This window comes from Zosterops lateralis (genome assembly GCF_965231275.1).
Source record: "Zosterops lateralis genome assembly, chromosome: 22".
In the NCBI taxonomy this organism is placed as follows: Eukaryota; Metazoa; Chordata; class Aves; order Passeriformes; family Zosteropidae; genus Zosterops; species Zosterops lateralis.
This window is the reverse complement of record NC_139782.1, coordinates 3,839,197-3,865,865: the sequence shown is the minus strand read 5'-3', so window position 1 is coordinate 3,865,865 and position 26,669 is coordinate 3,839,197. Positions and strand designations below refer to the sequence as shown.

At 46.7% G+C, this 26,669-nt stretch overlaps 1 protein-coding gene across 8 annotated transcripts in view; it reads left to right on the top strand.

Moving 5' to 3' along the window:
- Nucleotides 1-26,669, top strand: part of CAMTA1 (calmodulin binding transcription activator 1) — a gene marked incomplete at its 5' end in the record, with an annotated part of 236,542 nt that overhangs the window by 196,002 nt on the left and 13,871 nt on the right. For 3 of the 8 annotated variants that reach the window (XM_083876763.1, XM_083876766.1, XM_083876770.1), the window contains 12 exons: nt 300-434; nt 12,811-12,950; nt 13,190-13,386; nt 13,723-13,801; nt 14,599-14,914; nt 15,279-15,802; nt 16,945-17,132; nt 17,494-17,740; nt 18,219-18,290; nt 19,279-19,299; nt 21,695-21,888; nt 22,079-22,153. In XM_083876763.1, coding sequence (XP_083732889.1) covers nt 300-434; nt 12,811-12,950; nt 13,190-13,386; nt 13,723-13,801; nt 14,599-14,914; nt 15,279-15,802; nt 16,945-17,132; nt 17,494-17,740; nt 18,219-18,290; nt 19,279-19,299; nt 21,695-21,888; nt 22,079-22,153 — 2,188 coding nt within the window. Of the gene's footprint in view, nt 1-299; nt 435-4,859; nt 4,956-5,008; nt 5,068-5,494; nt 5,570-12,810; nt 12,951-13,189; nt 13,387-13,722; nt 13,802-14,598; nt 14,915-15,278; nt 15,803-16,944; nt 17,133-17,493; nt 17,741-18,218; nt 18,291-19,278; nt 19,300-21,694; nt 21,889-22,078; nt 22,154-26,669 lie in introns of those variants that run through there. The other 5 variants (XM_083876764.1, XM_083876765.1, XM_083876767.1 and 2 more) reach the window with 4 other exon arrangements.

The following is a 26,669-nucleotide window of genomic DNA, read 5'->3' as shown; positions in this document are numbered from 1 at the left end:
CTAGGCCTCAGCTTTTCCCTGGAAATGCAGTGAGACTGCTCAGTCTTTAAAAACACAAGTGATTATGCCTTTTGCCAGAACAACCCATTAGATGTCTCTTAAGCTTAGAATCTCCATGTTTGAATATACCAACTGGTATTTTGAACTTTTGAATTTCTAGTCACAAAAATACTGTTCAGCACCCCATCTCTTCACCTGCCTTCAGCTCAGTACTTACACATGGGGTATCTGCAGGAGAATTCCTAGCTGGGGGTTTTTGCAGGGAGTTCTCTGTCTTACAACATGTACTTTTCTTTTAGCTCATGACACTGGGCTTGTGACTTTGCAAGTTGCCTTCAACAATCAGATCATCTCCAATTCTGTGGTATTTGAATATAAAGCCAGAGCTCTGCCAACCCTGCCTTCCTCCCAGCATGACTGGCTGTCCTTGGACGGTAAGAAGTGTGGGATATTCCTTCAGAAATCCGACCAAATGTAGAACTGTGAATGACAGAGCAGCTCCTGGTGGGGAGGGATGGAGCAGGGCAAGTTTGTCCTGACAGAAAGGGTTGTGGCAATGTTTAATTAAAGTCCTCTCAGTGAAAAGTCTTATTAGTTCTGTTGATGTGAACAAAATGTTGGTGCCTTTTATAGGTGACAAAGGGGTGGGTTTTTTTGTCTGAATAGAAAGCTGATTATACTGCCCAGTTTCTAGATGGACAGAAGCATTTACCCTGGAATTATCTTTCCTGAGAACTCTGAAACTTGAGCTTCTGTAGAAAAATGTGTGATTATTTAAGCAGAAAATTGGGAGATAATGAGGAATGTACAAGGGGGACATGCTAAAGAAGTTGGGATGGTACAACTTCCAAAGAGCAGCATAGAGACACAGAGCACTGAGACCACTGTGGGTATTGCAGAGTGAAGAGAAGTTTGTGATGTGGTTGCAAACAGAAATAGAACTGGCTCTTAACAAGGAGGTGCACAAAGTCTTGTGTTTGGCATCAGAATCGAATTTGCTTGACTTGTGTGGATTGTAAGAGTCTATAGGTGCTTTTCATCTGCTGCTGAGGCCTCCTGCTGCCTGTGGAGTGCAGCTGATGGTGTGTGATGGTGATTGATACTCAGCTGTTAGCAGTGTCTCTAGGGCTGGCATGCCAAGTGGGTAGATTTTGAATCCCTTGTTTGACGCTTCCCTCAGTGCTGCTGAACTCGGAGGGGCTGAGAAGGTGGCTGTGAGTGCTGTCCCTGGTGTCCCTGCAGTTCCTCTAGGTGCTCTTGGTTAGCAGCCCAGCTCTCAATTAGAGGTTGTTATGCTGTGCTGTGGTGATGGTGGAAGGGAGGGGGACTGCAGCAGTGAACAAACTAGGGCATTGCTAAAAGGGAGGGGAAAAAAAAGGTAAGAGGACCACTGCATTGCAGAGGCCCTTCAGGGAAAAAGACTGAATAATTATACTAACCATGACTTATCCGAAGCCTCTGCCTTGATGCGCAGTGCTCCAAAGGGAGCAAATTACACTGTTATTTAAAGGACCAGCTACATCTTCTCATTTACTGTTAGAGAACAAATGTTAGCTTAGCTAGCCAAGGTAAAAACTAATGTGAGTTGATTCTATCAATTGAATAAATACACAAATCCCTGACTTCTCTGTTTGCTTTAATTTCCCTGCTTAAAATCCTTGCCCTACTGACAGTTACGTAGTCTTGAGGGAAGATTTTCGAGGAATGTAGTCACAAAATATTGACAAGGATTTTAAAATTCTTTTTAATTAACTCAGTGGAACACAGAGTTCCTTTGCACTGCATTGTTAAAGCACAGTTCATGATTCCAGCTGGAATAACCACTGCTAGAGAGATAGAGTTAACAGCCATACTCCAAGGACACCCTAGGAAAAGAACAAGGAATTTCCATCTCATCTAAGTTTAGATAAATAATTCCCATGCACAAATTTCTTAAAGTCAAAATCACTCTATATGTGAACTTTGTTTTCAGTGACAAAAATCACTATTTTTTTGAGCACAACACAGGTACTGGCCTTTGGGATCAGGGAGCAATCCTGGTAATGATTTGGAAGGGTTGTGAGACCATCCCCACCATGCTCCTGCTTCTAGGACTGAATTGAGCCACGTCTAGGAATGGGCAGAGAAGGAGTTTGAAAGCAGCATGTTCTGTGCCATCCTCTGAAGGGCTCCTTCCTTCATCAGTGTCTGCTGTGCCATGAAGGACTGTGCACCCTCTTCTGAACTATACAGAGATGCTTGTTTTATTCTGAGTTTTCCTTATTTCACACCATGGATGAATTAGATCTTTTACAAATGGACAGTTGACACCAGCTGCTGATGTTCTTGCATTTTTTCTAGTTAATCAGAATAGTGGTATTCTTTCTTTTCAAAGCAAACCTTTTTCTCATAAAGGAAGCACTCTCATGTGATTCTGATCTCTGCTGATAAACTTGGCAGCCTTTTCTGTTTTCTATATAAAACTCAGTTCTCAGAAGCCATTGTGTGCTTTTATAGCCATTTGTCCCCACTTTTCATTCACTCTCTGTAGAGAGATTATTTTAAGGAAAAAAAAAGGCAAATGAGGCTTGAAGAACTGAAGGCCAAACTGAAAGGCAGAGATGATCTCATGGCAGATGCATAACAAATTATAAAGGCATTTTAGTACAGATTCCCAATGGAAGGCATGTGTGTTTGCCCTCTGCAGAAGCCTTTGCTGCTTTCACAAATTGTCTGTGGAGATGGTGTTTCCTTGGCATGGGACGTGATCAGAAATTCCAGGGAAATGGCTATGAGTGCTATTGGCATTATGCTTGTGCATCTGTAGGAAAGAGGACAGAACCTAAAAATAGGGGCAGGCCATGTGTGCACTGATGAGTCAAGTGTGTATGGGTTGGACAAGGGTGCGACTGGTGCTGAATGTAAATGGCACTGACGCAGGAGCACCTGACAGGCACCTTTCTGCTTCTCAGTTTATGATCCTGCTGTCTTCCCCAGCTGGAGAACATAAAAACACTGGGGGTGGGGGCCTTTGTGGCTCACTTGTGTTAACACGATGTGGCCGTACTGGTGGTACCCAAACTCTCACTTGAGCGTGGAATCACCTGTGAGCAAACAGCGTGTGTGTGCTGCCTGTGGCGTTCCACAGTTTGACAGGTGCATTATTCCTGTACAGTGGTGGTGTTCATCACCAAAACCCATGGCATGTGTCTGTTTAGTGGCACCAGATGCCTTCCTTAGCATGTGATGAGATGCAGGACACCAGAGTCGGGTAGGAGAGATGTGTTCAGTATCAGTGAATGTTTTGCAGCCTTAAGAGACTTTCAATAGGAGAAGAGTCTGTGTTGATAAACAGCATCACTGTTTTTCACTCCTCTTTCCATCTGGGGGAAGGTGACTGGTGTTTACATCTCGGATGTCACCATAAAAGATTATCTATCTGGGTTCTCTCTGGGAAGAGGGATGAGTGTTCTGTACCATGTTACAAAGCTGTGGTGCAGCTTGCAGGGATATGTGAGCTTTGGTAGGGGACACAGATACCTTGTCTCTTGATAGGAGCTATCCAGTAAACTTCACAAGTTTCCATTCATCCTCCCCTCTCCTGACTCCTGTGTAGTGTGGAGGTTTTGTCGGTTCTGTTTCTATTCCTGCTGAGATGTGCTTGGTGATTTTCTCCTTTCACACACCATTATTAAGAACACTATTTCAGGAAGCCAGTCTCCTACCGCTCTCACTGCATTTCCCAGACTGTCCTTTTCCGTTTTGAACATAATGTGATTGAATTGAGGCAATGACTATTTCATTTCCTATGCTGAGCGTTGTGTTCAGAGCCAGCCCTGACTTCACGGTCAGACATGGAATTGCTCTGGGAAGCCGTGTCTGTTCTCAGGCGGTGTCAGTCCCAGGGATGACTCTGACTGCCTGCCCTGCTGCCCCGAGGGCTCTGCCCGGGCTCCTTCCTCCGCGGATCGCGGGGCCGCACAGCCTCCGTAATTCTGTCAGCTTTTAACGCTCTGCAAATTTACCTTATTGCAGCAATAACCAAAAGTACAAACACCGTGTGTGTATGTGCGGGAAGGTGACCCAGGGGGGCCTGTCTCGCTCAGTGCGCGGCACGTTCCGGGGGCGGCGGTGGGTCTGTCGGTCGGTGGCCGGCGCTGTAAACACGGCGGGGCCGCCAATGGGGCTCGGTGACGTCAGGGCGGGGCGGGCCCGGCGCGGAGCGGGAGCGCTGAGGGAGCGGAGCGGGGCAGGGCCCGCCCGCCCGGCCGCGCAGACAATGGGAGGAGGAGGCGGTGGGAGCTGCCGCCCGCCCGCAGCCGCACCGGGCCGGCGCTGAGGCGGGGCGGGGAGCCCTCGGACACGGCCATGGGGGCGGCGGGCGGGCCCGGGGTGGGCTGAGGGCGGCGGCGGCACCCAGAGCCTTGCGGAGCGCCCCGGGGCAGTGCCGGGACTTGCGGCTGTCAGAGGGTGTGGGGCTCGGGGATGGCTCCGTGGGGGTGACCGGGCCGGCCGCCGATTCCCAGCCGCTGCCTGACCCTCCGCCCGGGCCGCCGCCCCCCCCGGGGTGTTTGTGGGGCGCAGGACGAGCCGGGGCGGGCGGCAGCCGTGGACCCGCCAGCGCTCAGCCGGTCCCGGTCCCGGGGCGGGCGCGGGGCTCGGAGCGGGCCCCCTGTCCCCGCAGGCCGGGCCCGGCCCCAGCGCTCGGGCCGCGATGTTTGTGGCCGCTGAACGGCGCCCGGGCCCGTCCTGCCCCGCGGCCCCCAGCCCCGGCCATGCCCGCCGGCCTTAGCCCGCCCGGGGCGCGGGGGGGGCACCGCTGAGCCCCCCGGCGCTGCCACAGGACGGCTCCCGTTGGCTGCGAGGATGCGAGAGACGACGAGCAGGTCTGGGGGGAGCCTGCTCTGCCCGCCCCTGCCGCGGGGTCTGCGCCAGATGCTGGCTGGAGCCTCCGCCGATGCCTTGTAGACTCCCAGGTCAGTTCTCTGGGGCCAGGTGTTGTCACATTATTTACCTGGAGGCAGGTAGAGGGACTGCAGAGGGGTCCGGGACCCCCGGCCGTTGCGGGTGGACAAAGTGCTGCTTTCAGTAAGTATTGCAGGATGAAGTGTTGCGCAGTGCTTGTTTGGGTTTAAATCTGCATGCTCCTGTGTTGTGCCTCACTCCGCTGCACTTCCACAATGACTGCACGCCCTGCTGCTCGCTGTGCCCCCTTCGCTGTGCCCCAGCCGTGGGACGGGATCGTGTTTTCGTGTACTCGCCCTCCCGTGTTGGTCCTGAGCCCCTCCCGGGTGATGATGTTGCGATGCGGGCTCGGAGTTGTGGCAGCACTTTAATTGTAGCATCACGTGTGCAGCAGGACACAGCGGAGCGCCTCCAGCTCGCAGCCTCGTGTTCTGAGCTCTTCTGACAAGGCACGGGAGGAGGTCGGTAGCCCAGACCCGCTTGGGGGTCTCAGGGATGCTGGAAGCACACGCCTGCTGTGCACCTCGTTACTGGAAAACTTGTTTTGCAGCGTGCTTTGCCAGAAAGAGCAGGAGTAGGAAGAGGACTCCAGGAGACTGCGTGGACTGCTCGCAGTTTAGATGGGGTAAACATGACTGATGTCAGACTTCATGAGAGCTTCCAGCATAGATCTCTGTCTTGCTTGCTGTTCCAGTGCTTCACAGTTTTGTAGCTTGCAGCAATTCTTACTTGTCTAACTTTGCAGTAAATAGAGGCCATTTTATAGCATGCTGTTCTTCAGTGTGGTGATTTCAGAGTGAGTATTTTGACTCTTGAGGTTGCAGATTGAATGAGAGACAACTTGGGTCAGAATTGTTACCGTATGCATTCATAAATACCATGCACAGTACTGTAAGCACAGATGCTGCATAGTGTGGCATGAAATGCTTTTTTCCTGTTTGTAGCCCCTTTAGCATGTAGCCTTTAGGGGAGGAAATCTCCAGGAGCCCTGGGTAGTAGCACTGGGCAGGTGAGCAGCACCACAGCATGTTTTCCCAGGCTGTTGCTATTTGCATACATCCAAGAGCATTTTTCCTGCACATTTTTCATTGTATTGGCACCCGTCAGATGGGTTTCTGACCTGAGATACAGAGACTGACCTTAAGCAGCCAAATTTTTATACAAATTACAAAACAGCACAAGAAGTGATGTCTTCAGCAGTGTGCTCTACCTCTAAAATATATAAAATACACATGGCATGTTTAGAACCTTCCTTTGTTTCCTAAAGCAGCTGTTCCTGGATAGCATTAAAATCCTGCCCTCCCTAAGCCCTGGGGAAGAGAAGCCTGAAAAATAGGGCAGCAAGTGCTTTATTGCTGTTGGTATAGAGACTGCCACTTGGGGAAGAAGTCAGCCTGAGCAAGCCTCCTGCTTCTCTTTTCTAGTAATGGCATGATAAAGTAGAGAAGTACTGTGTTTTGGGAGAGCACTGGATACTGGGGGTGACACAGAGTAATCCCAGATGGGATGGGAGTAATAGCTGAAGTCCTACAGCACTGGAAGAGCTATGGGAGAAGTGTTGACAGTAAGAAATCATGCCTTGGCAGATGAATTAATGGCTTAAAATCCCTGACAGTATGTGTATGTGCAGGTCTGGATGACTTCATCATTCCTGCCCATGCCCAGTGGTGTTCATTTATTGGGTGAAAGCATGGGGTTTCTTCAGCTGCTGCTTAGGCTCAGAGTGTACAGTACATTGTTTTCCTCATCTCATACCTCAGTGGTTGTGGCATTTCTCACTGATCAAAAGCTCTGGAAGTGACCTGCCTGATTAACATAGATATGCATTAGTCCTGGAATATGAATTTTAAATGCTTTTATTTTCTGCAGGAGACCATGACCTGTAACAACTTACTGCTAAAGAGAGGTTCTCATAAGTGGTGTCGAGGGTGTAACTGCAGTTTAATTTCAGAAATGAGTGTTCCTGCAACAATGCCACCTCAGAAGTCAGCATTAAATGATCAAATTGATACTGCATCATGAAAGATGTTCAGGATTTGTACTGTACAGAAGAATTGAGTAAGATTTTATAGACCAATGACAGATGATTTGCAAAATAGAAGCAGAGCAGTGGCACTGTGAGTGACGTGGTCTTAGACTGCTTCCGTCCCCACCCACAGCTTGTGCTGAATGAGAGAATATGGTGAGAGAATTCTGGCTTGCTCTGCAAAACAGAAAAATGTCTTCATGCTGCATGGCTTTTTTTACAGTGCTCAGCTGTCACACTTGTTCAGTTCAGTCTGTGTGTGCTCATGCAGGGAATGATTTAACACAGAAATTGCCGGTAAAGAAGCAGCACAGGCTGAGGAGCCAAAGCCCTCAGAGTGGCTTCTCCACACCAGAGCATCTAAACACAGCGTTTGGGAACACGTGCAGATGCAGGTCTCACACACCACTGTTGGCTCAGTGTTTAGAATTCTCTGGAGGAGTAATTACATACTGGGCAGATGCAGCCCCAGTGGAATGTGTGGGAGATCACAGACCCTCATCCTTTAGTCCTTCCAGCCAGATACTGTGTGTTATTTTGGTTGTGCAGCATGGCAGAAGCCTCCAGACTTCCAGGGGAGTGTGGAAAAAGAGCAAGTGTTGTTAGTGCTGCTTCCTACTAAGAGCTGCCAATTTACTTTTCATCTGTATTTTCAGCAGTATTTCCCCTGTAATAGTTCTGGCTGTACTGCCAAGTTGTGTGTGGCACAGACAGTTTCTTGCTGTTTGAAGCTTGCTTGGCAAAAGGACTAAAGATCCTTTGGGATGTGCTCTTGTCTGGTACAGCAGTGTGCAGAGATTAGAAAAGCAGCTCATTTTTTAAAATTGGCCTCTTAAGCAGAGGAGGGCTTGTCACTTACTGCTGTGCCTTGCTATTCTCTCAGCTCCACGCCCTGGGCTGTGGTGGTTTTTGGGTACCACACAAAGGAAGTGCAGAACTGGTGTTTGATGAAGGTGTGCCTTTACTACCTGTTGTAATAAAGTGTGGGCAGAGGCAATGCTCTGAGCTGTGGCTGCCCATGGGGGACACTGCATGCACAACTCAAAAACACAAATCCTGCTGTTGGAAGAGGCTTGGGGTTAGGCAGTGGGGAGGGCTGTGCAGAGGAGGGGCTCTTGGGGTGGAGGTGAAGTGTTTGCAAGTGCTGTTTTAGCTCCCCTGTCAGTACAGGGTCTGTCAGTCAGGAGCTGTTACCAGGCTGCACAAGGCACGTGCTTCTGCAGCCTCCAGTGGAAACTCGTGTCACGTAAATGGCTGGCATCTCTTCAGCTTCTTACCGAGGAAATTCAGTATTTATTGGAGAACACTGAGGGAGAAAATGGAGGTGTGGCTTCCAGAATCTTGGGGGTGAAACTAACTCCTTTCTCTGCTTCTTGCATTTTCCATTCTCTGTGCCTGCCGTTGGTAGCTTATTGAGCTGTTGGTACAGGTGTGTTTTAAATTCATTGTGGAGGGATCTGGGTTCAGAAAACACCACTGGATTAAACCAACTCTGAAAAAACCAAAACAAATACGTAATGTTAAACAATACCCGGGTTGTCTGGATGTAACTGTGCAAGCATACAGGCTGTAACTCTGTAAGATGCTAGCTGACGTAAACAGCCCTGTATCCTTAGAGGATTTGTACCAGAATTGTTCTGTATCTTTAGATGTGTTCAGTGCATTACCTGCTGTCATTACTGTGACCAGTAATAGGCTCTCTCACAGTGCAGATGAAAATGAAGCTTGTTCTGCACTTAAAAGATGATTCGTGTGTTAGGGAAATGAGTATGAAACTCAAACCAATTGCTTACTACTGGTCAAAATCTCATCAGGCTCCCTCCCTGCTGGGACAGTTCAGCTCCCCTCAGTTTGCCACCACCTCTCTTTGTTATGCTGATGGAAACATAGTGAGAAGTAATTTTGGTGTTACATTGACATTAAATTTGAAGAGGAATAATTTCCACGAAAGATACAGTGTTCAGAATATTTTCTGTGAAATTATTCTGTGTCTTGGAGATACAGAAATGTGGTTATTTTCATCACCTTTGATGGAGGAAGCCTTGAATGATACCTTCAAAAACAGTCTCTGTAGTTTCCTAAAGAACATTAAAATATTTTGTAGATTGATATGTAATGAAAAAACTCAATAATGCACAAATTTGAATGTCTAGCCTTTTAGCTCGCAAAAAGGTATTAAATTCTATCATTAAAAGCAGATTTTTGGCAAAACCTTAAATATGTGAATATGTTTCTATCCATGTGGATCTTTATTGCCTTTGGACAGAGTGAGGTGCTTTCAGCACAAGACATTTCCTTGGGCTTGGGCTGTTTACATTTCCTGTACAATGGAGTGGGAGAAAAGCTTATTTGGACAGTGATTTTTATGCTGTTGAGTTCTCATCTTCAGTGCACTCCAAGAGACTTGCTTGTCATGAGATCCTCTGCTGGCTGTAAAAGACAAGAATGTGGAAGTTGTTCCTGTCACTTCAGTGCCTCTTAAGCAGGTGGCCCTGCAGAGACCCCTGAATTGAGCAAGGGAGAAAAGATTGTGACTAGAAAAATAAGAAATAACACGGGATAAAAGGTCTTGAACCTCTCAGAGTGATAGCTGTAACGTTCAGCCCTGTGGCTCTTGTAGCCATTCTCTCAGGTATTGCAAGGTACATCTGTTGGCTCATCAGCAGGGTGTGAAAGGGCTGGACATGATCCAAAATGCTGCTAATCTGGTGTGTGTTCAGGGCTGGGATGGGAGAGGAGCATTTTGCTCATTGCTGAGTTCAGGAGAAACCCTGGGGGAAGGTGTTCTCTTTCCCACTCCCTCTCTGCCCCCCACCCCCCCCTTTTTTCTTTACTGTGGTTTGATTTGGGTTATTTTATTTGTTTGGGTTTTTTGTTATTTTAGGTTTTTTGTTGTTGATAGTTTGTTGAGGGATTTTGTTTGGGTTTTTTGGTAGACTAGTGCAGTGCAGGCACTTAAAAGTGACCAGTTCCTTTTTGAAAGGGACATCTTGGTGCAATTGATACTACAGAATAATGAAAACACTATACATCAATAATTTTGGAATTGTCATCAGTTTTGGCTTGCTTAGGCACCAGTTTTGGTTACCTGGAAAATGGGCAGCATTGGGGCACCTTCCCTGCACCTCTGCCCCACTTAGTTCATTTGCTGCCTGGAACTTTCTCATTTGGGGCCACACCCTGATCTGGGTAAATTCTGTTGGTTTATTCTAGACAGAGAGGGCTCTGGCTCTGTTCATGCTGTGGTGGTGCTCCAGAATGTTTGTTTCTACTTCCCATTTTATCAATAGCAGCCTGTTATTTCTAAAATGCCTGATCTGGTCAGAAGCAGATAGTCCTGCCCTTAAGATTTTCCAGAACCACTGCCAGGTGTCTGAATAGGAATACCTGGGAGCACCAGATGCTGTTTTGAATTCTGTTTCTTAAGAAAAAAAAAAACAAAACTCTGCTTTCATTTCTTTGGTTTAGTGTTTCTGTCTGGGGACATTGGTGGGTGACAGGTGTACCTTTGGTAAATTCAGTCTTCCGACAAAAACTGACAGGAAGTTCTCGGTATCTTTAGCTTGGGATCAGGAAAGGTGGAGGCTTCACTCATTACAGATCATAGAGCCCAGAGAGAAGAGCCTGGAAAATTGTCACAAACATAGTGCCCTCCATTTCTGTTCCAGAGTGATTTAAGATTGAAAAAAAAAACCAAGGAGGGCAAGTAGTAATCTGTACTTCTGCATTTCACTGGAATTGTTTTCTCCTTTTGTTTCCAGGTGTACAGAATTATTCTCTCTTGACCCTTAATGAGTAGGAGCAAATCCCTGAATCTTGCAGCCCTGAGCTTGTTGGTTTATTACTCCTATTCAAGCCAAATCTCTTCTTTTAAAAAGGTGCTGCTTCTGCCTGTACAAGGCTGAGGGCTCGGATGTGCTACCCAGCGTGGCTTGCTGCTCTCAGCTCTAATAAATACAAGTGCTGGTACCCATTTAGGGCAGAGTGGCATCACCTGTGTGGAGCAGAGCTGTCCCTGCAGGGCAGGTGTGGCAGCTGTGTTTGCAGGGGCCTGCAGCGGGAGGGGACGGCTCGGCAGGGCCAGGGCTCTGCCAGTCTCTGCAGTGGACGTGCTCCGCCTGGCAATGGGGAGGGAGGAGACAGCGGTGTGGACTGCACTGCAGCACACTGCAGCACTCCTGGAACAAAGATTTCTCTGGGCAAACAGGGCTCGTGTTGCTGCCGTGTGCTGACCACAGCTGGGGGACAGGGCCCCAACACGGTGTCGGTGGCAGGAGAGTTTCCTGATACAGCTGCCAGTCCTTGCCCGGGGGCTTTGCAATTAACAGCACAACTGAAGGATTAGCAAGGCACTAATAATAAATCTTTTGGACTAGTGAGCTCACCTCTGACATGAGGTTAGATGGGAGGTGCTGGCCACAGTCCTTTGGCCCTGGCTCTTGAGCAGTCGGAGTGGGATGCAGCTCTTGCCTGCCGTCAGACCACAGCAGCCTCTTGGTGAGCAGAGGGTGTCTCCAGCCAGTGGACCTGAGCTGCCTTGTACCAGTGGTCTGCAGTGTGGTCCTTAGTGCAGTACAGCAGAGATGCACATCTCTCCAATACCTTCTAGTGAGAGCTGTGCCTTGGAGTGTAGCATATGAGTACTCCTACAGCCTTCCAGGGAGGGCTCTGTGTTCTTGGGGAAGACTGACATGTCTAATACTTCATCAGAGCTTGTCTATTTTGGTGCACATACTCCTTTTGCTGTCAGTGGGCTTGGTTCTGCATTTATGAGTGTTCTGCACCCCCACACCATCTCTATGCATGCATGAAACTGAACAGTATGAGGGCTGTTTCTCCTTTACAGTTTACTACCTATGCTGTTAGCATGATATCAGAATTCATTAAATGTTCCTTATCTGCAAAACAATCCTGCCCAGCTTCACATGAGCTGCATGAAACTTATCCCTTATGGCTCACAGGACAGAAGGAGCTCTGCATTTGCAGCCATTCCCTCTGCACTGACTGGCCCTATCCAGAGAACCATTGCCTGAGCTGATCTCCATGGCATCAGGTTCAGCAGTGGTTTGTTAATCTGTCTGAACCTCTCTGCTCCACCATTCAAGCCTTAGTAGCTGTAGGACAGCACTATGTTACAATGCAAGGAGGGGAAAATGAGTAACAACCCTGAGACTGCTGCAGGGTTGCATGGCTTTCCAGAGTGGTGTTACAGGATTGTCAGTGCCCACTGCCAATTTCTGGTACTTCTGTTTCTGGCACTTGGCTGAGGTTGTTTTCCAAGAAAGGGAGCCTGCCAGGGAAGGAGCAAGTGCCCTGTTAAAGGCTCCTTTTCGTAAGCACAGAAGGAAGCAGAGGAGTCTTTTTCTTCCAGGTACCATTATTGCATGATTCCAGGAGGCAAGCCAAGCTGAATTCAGGACTCCCGTGAAGTAGGGGGGTGATTCTAAAATGGCAGATGTGATCCTACTGAAATGCTCTCTGAATGGGTATATCTTAGAGTTTAATGGGTAAAGCTTAGAGTTTGTGTTTTGAAAGACTTTGCATTACCCCTAGTATTGTGTGCATACAACTGGACTCATAAGGAAAGGGATTTGTCTTCTGCCTGTATTTTTCATTTTTCTGTCTGTTTTCTGTAAGGAAGTTCTCGGGAATTGCAGTCAAAGGGTTGCTGTAGGAAGTTGAAGAGCTAGGATACGGCAAGGCAAGTGTGTGTGTTTGCAAGCAGAGTAAACCTCCTCTTTCCCTTCCAGGATAGCTGTTTTTGACTTCCTGTAGTTGGCTGTCAAAACCTGAGCTTCCTTTCCATGGAAATGTCTTTACTCTGGCTTTCCCCTACCTAGATAACCAGTTCAGGATGTCCATATTGGAGCGACTTGAGCAGATGGAGAGGAGAATGGCTGAAATGACTGGCTCCCAGCAACACAAACAAGGAGTGGGAGGCGGGAGCAATGGGAATGGGAACAGTGGAACACAGGTGCAGGTATGAACCCTTCTGTGTCCAGACACAGCTTTGCTTTCTTACCAGAGGTTTTTTTGGGAGGGGGGGTTTGGAAAGGGTTATAGTTTGTCCTAAGTAACAAGTCTGGTTTGTGGGTGTCTAACAGCAATTGGTTTTCAGTCCCATTTGCCACTCAGTACTTGTGGAAGTGGAAGGCTGCCTGTTGAGGGCAGGCTGTGGCTGCTCTCCATGGTTAAACTGGGATGTGTGTGGTGTTTCAGTGCGTTTCTGGGACTGGGACCCTGGGCAGCTGCTTTGAGAGCCGCGTGGTGGTGGTGTGCGAGAAGATGATGAGTCGTGCGTGCTGGGCGAAGTCCAAACACTTGATCCATTCAAAGACTTTCCGAGGAATGACACTGCTCCATCTGGCCGCTGCCCAGGGCTATGCTACTCTCATCCAGACCCTCATCAAATGGCGGTAAGGCCCAGCCTGCTGGACCCTGGGGTGTCACCAGAGAGGAGCATGTATAAAATCTGCTCAGTCCACATTTCTGGTTGTCTTGTACAAAGAGCCAAGCCCCTGAACTTGTTCCCATCCCCTGATTTGATGGGACCTGTCTCTTGAGAGAGAATTCAGTCACTGCATATATCATGTTCTTCATTTCTGTAGTGGGGGCACTGTGTGGTAAATACACGTGTTGTGAGCATGTTTGTGGCCTCTTCTTTGTGGTACAGTGCTTTGGATAAATCTGTACTTAGACAATGATCCTGACATGGCTACAGAGGATCATTCCTTCTCTTGTTTCCCCTGCAGCACCAAACATGCAGACAGCATTGATCTGGAGCTGGAAGTTGACCCTTTGAATGTGGATCATTTCTCCTGCACTCCTCTGGTAAGAGCAGGGTCTGAAACTTCTGAGAGAGTCTGAGGGCCCTTTGGGGAGTTCTTTCTGGTGCGTTATTTTCCTAAAGTGTTTCTGGAGAGTAGATGTTCCTGTGTGTTCCTGCTGTGTACATGGCAAGACATGGGACTGTCAGCTTCCTGGCATTTTGTTGAGAGAGGGCACACAGAACAAAACTTTGAGGAAAGGGGACAAACAGACGGTTCTGGTTAGTGTTCTACACAGAATCTACTCTTCACTATCATGGTGTGAAAAGGACTCTACATGCCTTCTTTCACGTTGTCCTCTGTGACTGTTTAACTGTAAAGGTTGTAAAGTCATAAAGTATCTTGGTCACTGGAGTCATGAAATCATGAATGAGAACTTACGCAAGCAAAAAGCCAAAACAGATGGAACCAGAACTGCCAGTTTACGACTCAAAGTATTGATTTTATTGCTCCCAACCTTTGGTCCTGTCTGTATGTTTCTGACCTCAGAAATTCCTTTGCATATGAAGCTGTTCTGTCTCTGCAGTGATGTCAGTGTCACAAAAAAGTCCAAAACAAAACTGTCAGCTTTATTTGTCAATTGGAGGTTTCTCTGTTGTAGGAGAGAATAGTATGTATTCAGTCCTCCATATTGGCCTTTTGTCGGGTTGGGACTTTTATGAATGTAATATGCTGGCTTTGAGCATGTCATGGTTTTGTTTATCAGAAGAGTTTTTCCTTGAGCTGGGACCAGACTCCACTGCATTAATAAGAAGGGAGAAGGCAAGTCTCCCAGTGGGTCAGTTACCTTTTCTCCTTTAGATGTGGGCGTGTGCCCTGGGCCACATGGACGCAGCTGTTGTGCTGTACAAGTGGGACCGCCGAGCCATCTCCATTCCCGACTCCCTCGGGAGGCTCCCGCTGGCCATTGCTCGCTCCCGGGGCCACGTGAAGCTGGCAGAGTGCTTGGAGCAGCTACAGCGAGATGAGCAAACCCAGCTTGGCCAAAACACCAGGATTCAGTGCCCCTCGAGCACAGACTCCAACACAGAGAACTGGGTGTCCCAATGGCACAGTGAGCTTGTTGCTTCTCAGGAGCCTCAGAAGGGAGTCACGGTGATTTCCAGTACAAACACAGGTAAAACATCCTGGAGGGCATGCTCTGTTTTGCTGATATTTAACATGTGAAAATGTGGGGGAAAGGAGCTCACCTGGGCAGCAGGTACCACTTCTATCCTTGCTGTCCATGCTTAATTCTTTTCTTGTGCTCCATACCTTGCATAAACATCAGGAAGAGGAATGAATGCCTGCTTTGGAAAGACTTGTGTATCTTAGGATTAGTTGAGAGTATCATCCCTGGGTGGTTGTTACTCCCTTTGCACATCCTCTCAGGTGTCCATAGAGCACAGCACAAACTTAGGCCTGAGGCAGAAGCTGTTGATGTTCCTATAGCAGTCGTAAATTGCATGTTTAGTTTTAACCATTGCTCTATTTGTTTACAGAGTTGAGGCGGCCAAGATCAGAACCTTCCAGCTATTACAGCAGTGAGACTCAGAAAGATTACCCTGCACCCAAAAAGCATAAGCTGAGCCCTGAGTATTTTCAAGCCCGGCAAGAGAAGCTGCTTTCCACTGCACTGAGCCTGGAACAGCCAAGCATTAGGAAGCAGAACTCCAGCTCCAAGCAATCCTCCACTGAGACAATCAGCCCCAGTGAAGGGCTGAGGGACTATGGCCGGGAGCTCTCCCAGCACATCCCAGAAGTTACTGGGTACCGGGGCTCTGGCAGCCAAGCAGGCATCAAATGGAACCCAAAAGACATTTATATTGGTGTGTCTGCAGTGCAGGTGGCAGGGAGCCAGAAGGGCACTGCCCTGGGGAAGGATGCTGCGGCCCATCGGCTGCGCCAGCGGGAGCAGATGAATGTGTTGATGATGGCCGACAGGGAGATGGCGGATGCAGAACTCTTGTCCTACAGGGACAGCGCAGGGGATGAGGACTGTTTACACCATATGGATGAACTGCAGGTAAACATACTCACAGCACCAAGATCAGCAGTTTCATAGAGCATGGGGGCTGCACAGAGGATCCTGACTGTGAGAAACTCCCATGGAGGCCTCTAGAGGCTCTGAATTGTGCTTTCAGGAAGGTGGTCACACAGTCAATGTATACTTTCTTCCAATTTCAGTACAGACATAAGGGCTAATGGGTAGCATTTAGAGTTGTGCACTGTCATTCACTTCAACAGTGTACAGAATGCACAAAATGGTTTGCAGTTGTGCAAAGAAAAAGGAAAAAGCAGAGCCTGATCACAGCAGTGTGTGTGACTCAGGTGGTCCAGTAGCCCTGTGGGAACTGGGCAGCAGTCCCTAAAATACAAGATGTGATAGAGGTAGAGCTGTGTTGCAGGCCAGGCCTCTGCACTTCAGAGGGAAGGAGGTAAGAGTAGAGAATGGGAGAGACAGTGAGTTCGGGGAAAGAAGGATCCCACTATGTGTGGAATAGAGGAAATAAAAATATAACAGAAGCAGGAGAGACATAAGAGAAGTAGTCACTGGGAGAAAGGTGCTGTGGTTGTCTGAGCAAATGCGTAATGGGTACTTGTTCTGCCTTGGCATCTCTGAATGTTCTCATCTGACTGGTGTAACGCAGGGGAACCAGAGCATTGCAAAACAAAAACAGTTCTCTGTTCTCTGAGTTGAAAATTCCTGTGGAACTTGCTGAGCTGAGGGATGTTCATTTGAAGGATTCCCAACAATGTTTTGTCTCCAGTTTTTTAACTTCTCTTGATGTGCCTTTATTGTCCTGTCGTGCTCTACTGCACATCTCAGCAAAAGGGCAGCAAAGTCACTTTTCCTTTGGAAATAACATACTAGTGACAGCTGTAGAGGGAGGGCCCAGAGACCTTTCACCAGACGTCTGGGGCTCTCCATAAAAGATAAAAGAGGCCTGGGGAATATTAAATTCTGCAGTGCTTGGTCTGAAGAGGCAGAAAAGCAGATGAGCACTGGTAAATGGGTTTCTCTCCACTGCTGAGACAAACAGTAGACTCCAGCTTCCACAGGTTTGGGTAAAATGGGAAATTCTGTCTAAAGCTATACAGTAACATGGAAGCACAAGGCACCTTCTACCAGGGAGCTCAAGTTTGCTGTTCTTTCCCCCTTGACAGGTGAACATGATGACACTTGCAGAGCACATTATTGAAGCTACGCCTGACAGGATCAAGCGGGAGAATTTTGTGCCAATGGAATCGCTGCTGGTGGAGAGGACAGACAGTGCTGCCATGAGCACCACCATGAGCTGGCTGGCCAGTTACCTTGCTGACATTGATCACTTACCCAGTGCTGCACAGATCAGGTCTGTGAGAGCTGGGAGGTTGCTCTGGGTTTTGGTGTGGTGTGGGTGCATGTTCTGACTCTTCAGCCTGCAGGTGCCAGTTCTCAGTGGGACTCAATTCTGGTCTTGCAGGCCCAGGCACAGTCTTATACTCAGATATGTAGTTGCCAGCACAGCTACAAGTTCATGGAATGGGGGTTTCACTCTAGCACCACATCTGTGCAATGCAGGATAGGCAGGCTCAGGGGTGTGGGGTGTTGATTGGAGAGAGGGAGGGGAGCATAAGTTTCTGTCTTGAACTCTGTCTTGTTGTTGTCCTTAGCTGTGGTGCCAGCCCACGTGTTTTGTAAGCCAATAATTCCTACTGTGATTGGTATTTCAGAAGTCTGTATAGTGAACCCCTGACCCCTTCTTCGAACACCAGCTTGAGCCCTGCAGGCTCACCAATCAGTGAAATAGCTTTTGAGAAACCCAGCCTTCCCTCGGCAGCAGACTGGTCTGAATTTCTGAGTGCATCCACCAGCGAGAAGGTAGAAAATGAGTTTGCACAGTTAACTCTGTCTGATCATGAGCAGAGAGAACTCTATGAAGCTGCCAAACTCGTCCAGACAGTATTCAGGAAATACAAGGTATGTGGTCCAAATGTTCAGTGTCTTCTTTGATGGGTGTGTGAGAGAGTTTATTTTGTTACAAACCAAAATGTGAGTAATACCCACTCCAGGGACAAAAATACAGTAGAAACTGCATGTCATAACCTCTTCAATGCTTCTGGCATTCCCTTGTTGATATTTGCTCAAGAAGTAGTGTATGGGGAGTGCATGCCATGCCATGGCACACCTGCTGTGCCAGAGCAGCACTCACAAAGCACATCCTCAAAATATACCCCAGAGGTTCTGCTTAGTTGCCCATTTGATGTAAAGGTGCATTTTGAAGGTTTGTTCCTTATATGAGTTGACAGCAGAGACATCTCCAGGAATTGCCTAGGCCTGAGTTGGACCGGGTAGCGTTGACAGGAGGGGTTTGCCCTGTGAGCAGCTGAGAGCCACATCAGCTGTTCTGGGTTTTGGTGCACCCTGACTGATGCTGCTCCTTTCTTTCCCCACACAGGGTCGTCCTCTCCGGGAACAGCAGGAGGTGGCTGCCGCTGTTATTCAGCGCTGCTACCGAAAGTACAAACAGGTAATGAAGAAAGTGAAATTTTATGAAGCACATGTAAATGCCATGAGCTCATCCCTTGTAGTTGGCATTGTCCCACTGTTCCTCCTGTGTGCTTTTCAGCATGCAGTAATGAAAAAAACAGTGCTCAGGCAAAATTGAAAAGGGAAGAAGATTTGTGTTCTGAATTTTAGTTTTCAAGGGAATCCTTGAAATTTGTTTGTGATAATGCCTGTGTTTTTGCTGTGAGGTGGAGGGCTGTGATGTATTCTGTATTGGCCTCTATGCATGCTACAGCCTGAGGAGACTGTTCTCCGACTAGTTGCTTGCCAAATTTCATTGTGAAATTGAAGTTGGTTTTGCCTTTGATAAGGGTGAAGATGAAAAATAGGTTGTTTTATTTTGCACATACTAAACTTTTAAGCTATGGGAAGCCACATGTTGTAGCTTGGTGTAAGTTTTTCCAGGACTGAGGCTATTCTCCAGACTCTGGCTGGAGATGTGTTTTCAGGCTGAGTTCTCAACCCCAGAAAAAGAAGATACCTTTCTTTTTTGGTTTTTGGTTGGGTTTTTGTTTTGGTTTTTTTTGTTGTTGTTGTTTGGTTTTGGATTTTTCTGGTGAGGACTAGAGCCCACATCCCTCTTTGCACTCTACCCTGCTAGACACAGTCTGTCTAATGCCTGGCAGCATGTTCATAGAAAGTGAAACAAGGCACCTGTGCTCTTTTACAGCCCTCAAAAACATTTATTTGGGAAGTCTTTTTAGTGTCAGTTGACTGCATTGTGGTTCACATCCAACCCATCACATGGCTTTCATTCTGGAGTGATGCTCCCTGTAGTAGGGAAGCTTAATTCCTTTCAAAAACTGCTTGACAAAATGCTTTGTCTTGGATCCTGGAATCACTTCTTTTTGAAAGAAGATTGTTTGGGTCTTTTTGTTCTGTTTTGGTTTTTTATCATTCTTTATTTGCAGAACTAACATTAACTATGTATTTTTCTGTTTCTCCCCAAGCTTACTTGGATAGCCTTGAAGGTAATACAAATACAAACACTATTTTGGAAACAGTTCCCCATGGGTCACTAACTTTCACACTCAGTATAAAGAAGGAGAACATGGCATTTTGGAGAAACATTTTAATAGTATCCACTAATAAATGCCTGTGGCTGAGAAATCACTGACAAACCAGATTTTCTGGGAGTTATGTCAGGACTGCTGTGCCACAGTTGCATCAGCTCCCATGAGCAGGGATGGGCTGAGGTGCTTGGGAGGGTTTTGCAGCCATTTTCCAGAGGCCAGGCTTGCCTTTAGTGCTCCTGATCAGCTGTCACTTGGCATTTGGGGAGCACAGAACATTTATCCCACCTGTGAGCCAATGCCCTCTGCATTCTGCTTGCCTCCTGAAGTATTTTGACCATTCATCTTTGAAATACCTGTGTGCTGAATTCCTAAGACCAACATCTCAGTACATTGCTGCTCATGCTGGAGGCACGGCTTTTGATGCCAGTCTTAAACTGTTCACAGTCAGTAATTCTCTGCTGTAAAGATGGGTTTCCCAGCTGTGCAACGTCTTGATCTCATCAGATTCTAGAATCAAGTGAGCTTTTCTCAGGGCTACCAGGAGGCAAGGTGTGCTTTTCCTGGAGAGTGTGTGTCCTTGGGGTGATATTCCATCCACTTCCCCCTGCCATGTGGTTTTATGTCAGGCTGAGGACTGTTCTCTCAGCACAAGTGGGTTGAGCTCTGGGACACTGTCAGCCAAGGCTTTCCTCTTTGGAGAGGAATTTAGGTGACATCTCCACTGATCCCCTTCCCAGAAAGAAGAAGGGAACAAGAGGAGGACAGGGTGCAGCTACTCAGGTCTTAGAGTTGCATGCAAACATACTGGGGTCTGGTCTATGCAGTGACTGCTAATTTCTCTTTCATGTGCCTTATTCCTCTGATCTGTTACTGCACTGGTCAATGTAGGTTTGTGACTGGATTGAAACAGTCACAGCTCACAGCACAGTTTTGTATTTAAACCCTTCTGTTCAGGGGTTTGTAACTCAGCCACAGAAGTCCCATCTGGGCTAAAACTTTGAAGGAGAACCATTACCAGCCCATGAGTGGACTTACTTAAAACAGCAAATTTAAAATCACAATCTGATCCATTAATTAAAAAACATTAAAAAGAAGAAAACAAAACACCCAATAAAACTAATAGTGGATAATGGCAAAATATAACTGCTCCTAATGACTGCTTCAATTCCAAAAAGTGAAATTTGGTAAATGGTGGTTTGTGATGATATTGGAGGACTTTTTGCTTTGGGGTTATGTTGGGAGGGTTGTTTGTTTGCTTTTGGGGTTTTTGGTCCCAGTAGAGTGGAAAATACTGAGATATGTTAGGACATAACCCTGTTGCAGGGCAGTAGCTGCTACTCGTCTGTCTGAAAGTGAGCAGAAGTCAAAGCTGATAAAATATCCAAGAACAACAGACACATCAGTTTTGAAAGTATTAAAACTTGCCAAAATAAGATCCATAAACACTGGAAACCTCTGTTACAGTAGTATGAGTGCAACTTCTATATATTATATTTCCATCTTAGAAAGGACTTAAAAATATGCATGAATACACATGGTTTCTGTTAAGTGGTCATCACCTTGCATGCTGTCAGAGGAAAAGGATGTAGAATAAAGATGTTCTTTTTGAGAGTTTCTGCCTGCTTTACTTGGAATCACAGGGCTAGAAATAATACAGCACTAGATGGAATTTGGGAAGTGTGTGACTGCTCATTCAAATTTGTGAGTTCATTGGATGCTTGTTACAGATTTCTAATGAGATTTAGTTTTGCCTGTGTCTTAGGCTCAGTATTAGACTTACAACTATTGTGGTTTTAGGGGTTTGTTGGGATTGTTTGGTTTTCAAGAAAGATTGGGACAGACATCTGTTACAATAGGACAAGTGGTAATGGTTTCAAAGTAAAGGAGGATAAGTTCAAATTAGATAGAAGGAGGAAAGTTTTTACAACAGGGCTGGTGAGTCACTGGCACAGGCTGTCCAGAGATGTGGCAGATGCCCTATCACTGGAAATATTCAAGAGCAGGCTGGATGGGGCTCTGAGCAACCTGATCTCCTTGAAGATGTCCCTGTTCATGTTGGGGAGTTGGACTAGATGGCCTTTGCAAACTATTCTGTGATTCCATTAATCCAGTCAAACTATTCCACAGGCAGAAAAACAGATAGTTATTTTCTTGATGCACACTAAGTTCTGCCCTAGTCTTAGAGTTGTTCCAGTTTGCTGTCACCATTTTCTTACACAATTCCCAGTCAGAGAATAGTGATGAGAAATAAATGAGTATGGTTTTAGAGCCTCAAGAGTCTTTCACTGTAGGAACCTGCTTCTCACTGGCCTTACTAGGATGCCTCAGCTTCTCTTTGTTTCCGTTGTAGTATGCACTTTATAAAAAGATGACGCAAGCTGCCATTCTTATTCAGAGCAAATTCCGAAGTTACTATGAGCAGAAAAAATTCCAGCAGAGCCGGCGAGCCGCGATGCTGATCCAGCAGTACTATCGCAGCTACAAGGAGTGTGGCAAGAGGAGGCAAAACCGCCGGGCAGCCACCATCGTCCAGCAGAAACTCAGGTGAGCCCCGGGGCTGTTGATGCTCTTGGGATCTTTATAAATTGTTTTTATGCTCTTTGAGGCTGTGCTGTGCTTCACAGACAAAGGCTGGCGGGGAAAGGACTGTGGTTCTTAGGATAATTGTTGTTGCATTTAGTGGTGTTCTCCCCAGTTTTGCCTACACTTCAGTGTTGGGGTTTTTTGTGTTTAGAAGCAGTCTGCTTACCAAGAAGCAGGATCAAGCTGCTCGCAAGATTATGCGGTTTTTACGACGCTGCCGCCACAGGTATGACACTATATTTTGGTATCTGCCCTTCCTTAGAGCAATGTGACATTTTTCAAGTGTGTCTGCAATGAGTGCAATGTAGATATAATAGAACCAGCTCACTACAGATCTTCTAATCAAAGAACAAAGCTGAGCTGTTTCCAAGATGCACTGTCAAAAATGACATCTTCAACTTGGGACTGTTGGTGAGAGAGAATTGTGTACAGCTCCATTGATTATAATGTAAAACAGCCCAGGTCGTTTGACTTTAAAAACTGGTCTTGAGGAAGTCTAAAAAAAAAGCTTTTAAATCACAGCTACAGCTTCTGAGTGCCGCCCAAAACGTTCATGGTATGTGGGAAAGTGCAAAAAGTGATGACATCTGGTGTGTGCTGGGAATGTCTTTAGTTTGGTCACAGAATCATTTGGTTGGCTCTCCTCAAGTGTGTGTTCTCTTCAGTGTGGGTAGGTGGGGATGTGGCAGCAGAGCAGCACAGGTTAGTTCACCTCAACCACTCCACAGACACGAAGTGAACCAGCTCCTGCCAGTGTGGGAACAGCACAGGCTTGCCAGAGTGCTCCCCTGTGGCAGCCAGCACTGCCACACCAGCAGGGTGTTTGCTGTGGTTTCAGCTGAAAGGATCCCCTGTATGATCAAGTTGCAAACTGGGACTTTGTCTAGACAGTGGTGAACCCTGATGTTTCTGACTCTGCCCCCTCCATTCTCACTACCCATGCATTTCATCCACTCAGGAGCTGGTCACACCTGATGCATTTTTGAAGCATGTTCAGTTCAGTCCACTGACATTTAACAAGGAGAGCTCTTAGAGGCATGTGATAGACTCCTGATATTAGAAACAGACTCAGTCCTTATTGCAAGATTTCAAAGCTGTGCTTTGTAGGAGGTCAGTGTGGCTCATGCTATAGAAGTACCTCCAGGTTCAGTGGGGAGTAACATATGTGGACAAGAAAGAGGGCTTTGTAGTTCCCAGGCTGATTCCAAGTGCTCTTGAAACAACTAGAGTCATTGATGAAGAAACACATGTGACTTCTCACTTCCAGCAGGGTGTATGGAAGAGACCAAAGGGGTTGTTCTGTTGTGTTTGTTGTGCAGCATGTCCTGGAGGCTCAGAACTTCTGTATCCTCTCAGATCTGCATGAGATCCAGGCAGTCCCTGGGGGAGCCACATGCCAAGTTTCCATCCATGGGGTGTCTGGGGTCAGCCTGAGAGGCTCTTGGAGCCAGCTCACACACAGACCCAGAGTCTGGCTGTGTCCCTGGGGTTCCCACCAACACCCAGGATGTGCCATGCACTCTAAACAGGGCTCAGTTAAGACTCCAGCTGTTGAGTAACACAGACTCTGCAGGGCTTCAATTGCTCATGATTCCAACAGTTCTTGACTTCAGCTTGTTGCCTTTCTCTTTCTCAGTGTCTCCTCTTCCCTTTGTAGAGAGACCCTGCTCATTTGCAGGCCAGCCTCAGGGTCAGTCTCCTCTCTCCAGCAGCATGGTCGCTGCTCTGGGCATCCCTGAGGGATGGGTTTAGCTCTTGGGGAGTTCCAGACAGAAATTCAGGAGCAGGGGGGATTCACTGTCATTAGGCTCTCTCTGGCTCACATCACATTGTGCAGTGCTTGAATTCCTGCAGCAGTGCAGTCCTGTCCCCTGTCCCTGGGCACTTGTACTGGTTGTGGTTGCTTGGGAATACATCTGTGGTTCTTGGCTAGGATGCAATAAAAGGAAAAAGTAACTTGCCTCCACTGGAGATGTTAACCATGCTTCAAAACTTTCTTGCTTTTCAAATAGAAATGATCACAGAGTTATGGTTGCACGTTTTCTCCAAGCAATCGTAAGAGTTTAAAACTGCGTTCATGTAACTATTATTAGTATTGACAAATTTGAACAGGAGCGTTGTGGCATTGGTAAATGCTAAAAGTGAAAGCAAGACTTACCAAAATGACAAAACCAGCATTTAGAATCTACTTGAAAAATACATAAATTTACCAGATTTATAGAACCGTTTAGAAATGTGACAAGTTTGAGCCTCATTCTCTACTTTTCTCCTGCTTGCTAAAAATGCTCTAGCAAGCAGGAAGGCATTTTCCAACAGAGTGTACACTTCATGCTCTGTGCACTTGAGCTGCATCTGTGTTCCTGGGGTCACACTGCTTTAGTGTCTCATAGACCCTTGAGCTCCTCTGGCTGCTGGAACCACTCTGCTCTCTGCGGACAGTGACAAACACCCTGCAAATCAGGTTCTTAGAGCTTCATTACCACACAGGATTTTGAAGACAAACTAGAAGCTTTTTGCTTGTGTAAACAACTGTAAAGGAAAATACAATACTGGAGATTACACAGATCATCTACTTAATAGAACAGAGCCCCACTTGCTCCAGCATCTCAGCTCAGACTGATCTGTTTGCTTCTTTGCTCTCTGTCCTGAGAGGCAGATCCCTGTGTCTCCCCGGCACAGCCGTATCCTGGTGAGAGCACCTGCATCCATTCCTTCCCAAACCTGGCTCTGCAATGTCTTTCTTAGCTGCCTTGTGGTGCAGGTACACTGGGCTACCAGGTGGAATTGCTTCCTTCTCATCTGCTCTTCCTCAAGCTTTCTGAATTTTCTTTGTGTCTTAGTAACAACATTATTCCTCCCTGAGTTTTCTTGCTTACCTCTTCCTAAGGATAGAGTAATAAAGCTTAGGATGCTAAGAGTAAGTTTCAGATTACCTCTGTGTAAGCCTCCTAATTATATCCCTTCAGTCTCCCATGTGACACTCACACAGGGTACAGCTGATGAGGATGGGACTACCTGGGCTAAGAGCCCCACACACTCCTTCTGCTTGTTGAAATCTCATTGCAATCTCCTCCTGTATTACTCAAAATTAGCACACTGCTGCTATAAACAAGAATTTAAGAAAGCCTCAGTCTCCAGAAAGAAACACTTCAGCCACCCAAGCTCCTGAACATCCAGGGGTGAGCCATAACAGCTAATATTTAATGTTAGTTAATGCTCTGTAGTATAAAAATGGCACCAGGGAGCCACTTTTAAACCACGGTGCCTTGTCAGTGCAAGGGATAGAAATGACAACTATTTTTGGAAAATCTGAGGGTGTGTGAGAAAAGGGAACATCAAACAAACAGGATCTTGTAGCAGATTTCTGCCAGTTGATAGAGCTGGGGGAAGAGGCTGCAAAAGCCAGTTGCAGTCTTTTGTAAGGAGAGTGAGCTAAGTGAGAAGGCAGTAAATGCTTAAAGTTCAAAATTCAACCTTTGAAAAATTAAATGGTTTAACCTAGGTTTTTGTCCATGAGCAGCTTTTGTTGCTGAGCCAAAAAATTACTCTCCAGAGCTTACTCTGTAGCCTTTAGGTGAGATTTATTCAGGACTTCTGCTGGCAACCGTCTGCTTGGTGGGGTTTTTTCCTCTTCAAAAACGATCAAAGTCTACTTTAAGCCAGTTATGAGAATTTTTTGTCTGCTTGCATTCAGAACAGCTTAAATGGTCATCTTGTCCTATTTTGCTTAATAACTTTTTGGCACCAAGGCTTAATGTCTCAAATGTGATTTTGATCACCTTGAGGATCTGATCTCCTGAACTTAATGTTTGTTGCCTGGCCAGAAGTATTTCAGGTGTTTTGGGAGAGTTAATGAGAGGTTCTGCAGTTGGAGCTCGCAGAAGTGGATGCATAGATGTTGATGAAAATCAGAAGATACATAAAATTTAGTTGAATATCCTCTTAGAGAAGCTATTGGAGCTCTAGTAGCTGAATGCCATGGAGACAAAAGGGATCATTCATCAGCAGGAGTCATTCTGACCGTCAGACATGTATTGTTTCCTTTTGACTTTGAACAAAACCCCCCATATTTATCCATCTATTGTCATATTCTCAAAAACCCAGTGAACAACATGCATCAGCATAACACAGTATCAACATGACTTGTCACAGAAGTGGTTTTTTTGTTGAGAATGAGAAACAGAAACTTCCTGGCCTCCCAGGAGAGCTTCACCCATCTCCCCACAGTGCCCAAACCTGTCAGCTTGTACTTGACTAACTTCCAGCCTAAAGCTTGCCCCTAACACCTCCTATGAGCTGAGCTGTCTCCAGGCTCACTGTCCTGAGGCAGAACCAAAGCTTTGCATAGTTAAGGATTTTGGAAAGATTCCACCTAGTTAATGATCCTCAGATGTGACACATCTAGAGCTGCAGGGAAATCTGGGAGTTCTGAATGGGTTTGGATTTGCTGAGCTGAGTTCATGTATAGTACAGGGAAAAGTAACCTCCTATTTCCTATTCTTTCTCTGATTTGTAGGAAACTTTTACTCTTCTGGGGGATATCTAGGCCATTGTTAATTACGATCTGCAGTATGGAGTAACATTTGGAATGAGATAGAAAAGAGGTGATTGCTGCCAGGGAAGGCAGGATGCAGCCAGAAAAGCCATGGGGATGACAGTGTTGGGTTTTTTCTACTTGCTTATAACTTTCTGCCCTAAAGCACCTAAACACACAGGACTGCCCTTCTCTGGTAAAGAGGAGT